General features: G+C 43.5%; 1 protein-coding gene across 1 annotated transcript in view; it reads left to right on the top strand.

The window, feature by feature from the left end:
* TSC22D2 (TSC22 domain family member 2) overlaps positions 1-5,119 on the top strand; it is a gene marked incomplete at its 3' end in the record, with an annotated part of 22,248 nt that overhangs the window by 1,044 nt on the left and 16,085 nt on the right. Inside the window, 1 exon segment of the mRNA XM_014312310.1 lies at positions 1-923. This exon segment is cut by the window's left edge and continues 14 nt beyond it. Within this exon segment, the coding sequence (XP_014167785.1) occupies positions 1-923 (923 nt within the window).

Genomic DNA, 5,119 nt, shown 5'->3' with positions numbered 1-5,119 from the left:
AACATACCAGTGACTCAGCCTCAACAATTTGCTTATTCTCAGTCCCAGATTCCACCAGTGCATCTACTGCCGACGCAGCCTCCTGGGCAGGCTGAATACATGCAGCACATGACAATTATGCAGTCTCAAGGAGCTATTCAGCAGGCTACTACAAGCTCTGCTCCAAGTACTGTGGCCTCCAGCCTTCCTGTGGGGCAGGTGACGGGCCAGAACCCCTCAGCTGTGGGAGCGCCAGTGATGGGGGTGTCAGCGCAGCCCAGCGAAGCAGTCGGACAGGGATCAGGGCTGCTGCAGAGTGGCCAGGCACCAGCGAGTCAGCCTGCCCTCCCGCAGCCAGGAGGTGTGGTGCAGCCAGGCCTTGGACATACGGGGGTTGTGCAACAGAAATCTGTGACTCAGCATCCAATGGGGGGAAGCAGTCAAGTGTCGGGAATGCCTGGTGCTCCCCATGCTGTGGTCCCTGGAGTTCAGAGCGTGCCTGCGGTTGTGCCCGGTACAAGTGTGCCTAGTGCGTCCACCACCGCCTCTGCTGCTATGCCAAACGTCCCTGTTACGCTGGTCCAGTCCCAGCTGACGAGCCACCCTTCTGCCAGCAGAAGCACTGGCGCGGTCCAGTCCCAGCACGTCGGACACTCGATGATGCAAGGTGCGCCCAATGCACCCGCCAGTCTGCCTCAGGCAAGCCTTGGACAGTTTCAGACCCAGGCCCAGTCCTTAGTAGGCCAGATTGATGATACTAGAAGAAAATCGGAACCCCTACCTCAGCCACCACTTTCTCTTATAGCTGAAAATAAACCTCTTGTGAAGCCTCCCATTCCAGACACTCTAGCAAATCCTCTTCAGTTACCTGCAAGTACTCCAATGAACAGTCTTGCCAGCTCTGTTTTTGGCATATCCATTCCTGTTGATGGTGATGAAGACAGGTATGAATTATTTTATAATGCCATAAAAAAGAACTGTGTTTTCAGGGGGAAAAAAAGTCAACTTTCAAGTTATTGCCCAGTGTTTTTTGTAAATTCTTATTTTCAGAAGGTCACGCTGAGGTTCACCTGGACTATATTTTTATTTTAAGACCGTAAACCATAGCAAAGTATTTAGGCCAGTAGTGAATTGTACTTGTTTTTTGCAGGATGTGAGTGTGATTACTTTTCTCACAAAATGGGGTACAAAATATCCTGGAAGCTGCTTAAAGCATGAATAATACCTCTTCCAAATCAGAAGACTGAAAGCTGTATTTCTGTAGCCAGTGGCTGAGGCTGTGAGAAGGGCTGTTCTCTCATTTTTCCTGAATGCATTATAAAGCACTTCAATGACAGCTGGATTAAAATGACACTGTATTGCAGTGTTAAATCTGTGTGGTGCTATCTCAGGGCTTTTAACACAGACTCTTGATTTTTACCCTGCTGTGGAGCTAATGCTTTATAGTGTCAGTTAGTAAGGAAAGTACGTGCACTTGTATGTGGATTTGTGTGCAAATCCGTATGCAGGGAAAGCTCTGCAGAGAATGGTCCTTTGTGCTGAGAAAACAGACACTACTTGGGCAAAGATGTGGACACGGTGGGAAGTACAACCTTACAGTGAGTTTTTTAAGATGGAAAGTAATTTGGGACTATGACTTGTAACAGCGGGGTGTGGTGTGAGCAGACTCCTGAGAGGGCCTGAGAGAGGGAGTGCATGTGTGGCTGCTGTTCCCATGGACACGTCTGACTGCTCTGAAGGCCAAACCACTTGATTGACTTCTTTGAGGGAAAGAAGAATCAAGCAGTGTTTGAGCACTGAATTTAAGTCCCAACATTTACTATCAGAATTGCTGCAGTTTGGAGGAAGTGAATACATGTGTGTTACTTGTTTTTAAAAACAGGCATTAGTCCATTATGAACAAATCTTGTGGTGAATTTCTCTGTAAGTCTTCTCTCATCTTGAGACAGCACCAGACATGAAGATAATATAGTCAGTGTTGCTTTGAGGATGTTTTAGTGAAGCAGCTGTGTCTGTGGAGTTGGAGTGCAGTGGATGGAGAGAGCACCTCAAAGTGGATGTTTGGAGAGTTGAGGCTGCAGGTTTAATGCAGGCCTGTGCTCGCTGGAGCATTGACTGACGCTATGTTTGAGAAAGTAACTGCTGTGCTTTTCTGCAAGGAAAAGCTGTGGTTTGGAAACCTGTGCTGGTTTTGAATAAAGTGGTAAAGGACTGACTAAAAGTTTAAAATTTATTCGCAGTTTGCCCACCTTAAGAGGACTGCTAATCTGGCTGACAAACTGCCTTGTGCAAATAAGGTTTGATTTCAAGCTGGTGGGTTCTTTTCATAGCTCAGTGTTTTTTGAGAAGACTATTTTTCTGGTGTTGAATCATTCTCTTGATTCAGGAATCAGAAAGAAAGGAATGCATTTTGCATTTGTTTTCCATAGCTTCTAATACTTAATATAAAATGTGACAATGAACATGATTATTTGTGACAACTTAATAACTTCTGTGTAAAGACAGAGAAAAACTTATCCTGCTTACTCAAGTTAGGGGCCTGTAACGTTGTGTGGCACTCCAGTGGGTCAGTTCTTGGTGCTCTTACCAGAACAGTGATTCTTAAAGTTAATTTTCTAGTTTAGTCCTTGCACTTGCCACCTTGCAGTGGTGCTTTACATGGTGTTCATGTCTAAAGAGACTCAGACGATTTGCCATGAGAACTATGAGTAAGAAATGGAAATGGGGTCTGAATGCAGTGTGCCCTTTTTGCTAGGCCATGCTGTGGTGTTCAGTAGAGAAACGAAAGTCTGGTTATCAGTGAAGGAGTGCCTCTGTGTCGTTTGTCAGCTTCTGCACTGGGTGATAAAACTGTGCCATGTGCTGGGTTGTCAGAAAGCCAGGAGCACATGTATGGTGTGAGAGTCTTTCCCAGCTGGGAAGGTGATTCTGGTAAGCCATGGAAGCTCACCTTAAGCAGACCTAGACCTCATACATAACATAGGAGATAGATACAGACAGTAGATGAAAGTTTATTCTTTGCTCCCCTCAAACAGTAGCCTGATTTGCACTGGCTTCACACAGAAAGGTGAGAATGAAAACCTAGCAGCTTGTTAAGGCTGTTTTACCTTTGGTTTTTATTTGCTTCACTCTCTGAGAAGGCTTTATTGTAAAACTGTCTCCTGCTTGTCTGCTGTTCTATTCTTGCTCCTGCTTTTTTCCTCTTCCCAGCCATTTAAATTGTGCTGCCACTCCCATGGGCTTTGCCCAGCTGCCTTATCTGCTGGAATCGGTGGTGAAATAGTTAATGAAGACCTTCAAGTGTCATTAATGGGTTGGGGGTTGACACTGATAAAGCTATTAAAGCACAGAGGGAGCTGATACATCATGAGTCATGGTTTGTGCTGGCAGGTCCAGGAAGTTAGCGCACAGCTCAGTTCAGAGAGGTTACTTGGTGGTCATAGACGCTATAAATCTGTGGAAAGCATTTTTCTCTTTGTCTTTCGTACTATTAATCTGTAACATTCCCAGAAAGGGGCCTCAGTGCAGAGGCAGGTATCCATGTTTCTTCTGGCACCTTCAGTTATACTTCAATATTTGCACATATTTGAAGCTTCACAGACTTGTGTAGATCATTCTCCTATAGTCATCTTCTAAAACAGTGACTCATCAAGGAGTAGTGTATAGCTCTGAATACCCTGGATTTACCTGGAAAGTTACCATTCTGAATATGAAGAGGAACTGTTTTAAAGGTAAAATAGTTAGGATGGAAATTCTTTGAAAGCAGCATGTTGGTAATACAGTAAACATGATGTAAAAAGTTGATCAGTTCATGTATTTCTGAAACTTATTTTTTTTTATTACTCCTATCTTATAGTCTGCTGTTGTAAATTGAACAGCATCTAAGGTTATTAGGGGTGGAGGTGATCTAGTATGATATATAAAGAGACCTATGTTTATAGATTGCTTTCTTCCAAGCCATTGCCCAAAGACTTTTAATTTCATGTTCCCATAGCCCAGTACACTTTGTCAGTAGTCTATAAAAACCTGTGGTTTCTTGCATTGACCTGATGAATAGTGAAGAATCAATTAATTGGAAAATCTTGTCTATGGGGGAAGAAAGGGTGGATAGGTGGCCCAAAAGAATGAAAAAGAAAAAAGCCTTCAGTGTGTCACACCTTCCTTGAAAAGCAAAATCAGTATTTCAGTTGATGTGTCCAAATCGCTAAGCTCTTAAAAAGAAAAAATTGTGTGAAAGTTACGAAATATTTACTGCATAACACATTTTCCTCTTTAAATGTGGCTGCGAATAAGCTGCAGCAGTATTAAAGGATGGAGGAACTGGTACTGGTACTGAGGCAGATGTGGGTATTGCTGTCTCAAACAGGGAAAATACTAATTGTGTAAAAACGTTATTAGAACTAGGTCTCAAAATTGCTCTGACTCTTCTTTTGTTGGACTTCAGCACTAGTACTAATTATTTTGAAGGGAGGGCAGTTAGAGCACCTGAGAGGATTTTGGTATCAGTGTCTGTCAGGTTCTCTGCTTGCCCTTATGCCCATGTATACACAAACTTGTAATTGACAAGCAGAATATTTCATCTGGCTTAATAACTTTATTTTGGCTCTTGGGGGAAAAGAAATATGTGGCTTCTGTTAAAAGAATGTTACTGAGAAAGCTTGTTCAAACCTCCTACATGTTTGGCAGACTTTTGGGGCAAAATATTACTAGGGCTGTTGGAAAAGGAGCAGAGTATAGATCATTTTCCAGAGATAACTGCCCGGCTTGAACTGTTCCGGCTGTATTCCAGGAACACTAATGAATGGCTGCAATTGTGAACTGTCAGCTATGGCAGCTGAGCTGTTGAGAACCTGATTGTGCAGGGCTCTCCGCAGCGTGGCTGCGAGCTCGGCTGAATCACGTACTCGTATGGAGCACTAACTGCTGCGAGAACTGTGCTGTTGAGACCATGTTCATCACATAAGGACAAAACTGGCCATGGGATCACTTAAGTATTACCCTACATGCATATTTTATTGTGCTCCTAAAGAAAAAAAGTAAGTTTTCTGCAAGTCCCTACCAGTACATGATACTTGAATTGCATTAGTTTGCAGTGTTATCCCTTTCTTCACCTTGCTTATAAACTTTATAGAGGTTCGAG

This window comes from Geospiza fortis, unplaced genomic scaffold, assembly GCF_000277835.1.
Source record: "Geospiza fortis unplaced genomic scaffold, GeoFor_1.0 scaffold172, whole genome shotgun sequence".
In the NCBI taxonomy this organism is placed as follows: Eukaryota; Metazoa; Chordata; class Aves; order Passeriformes; family Thraupidae; genus Geospiza; species Geospiza fortis.
The sequence above is the reverse complement of the archived record's forward strand: the minus strand, read 5'-3'. Positions and strand labels throughout refer to the sequence as shown.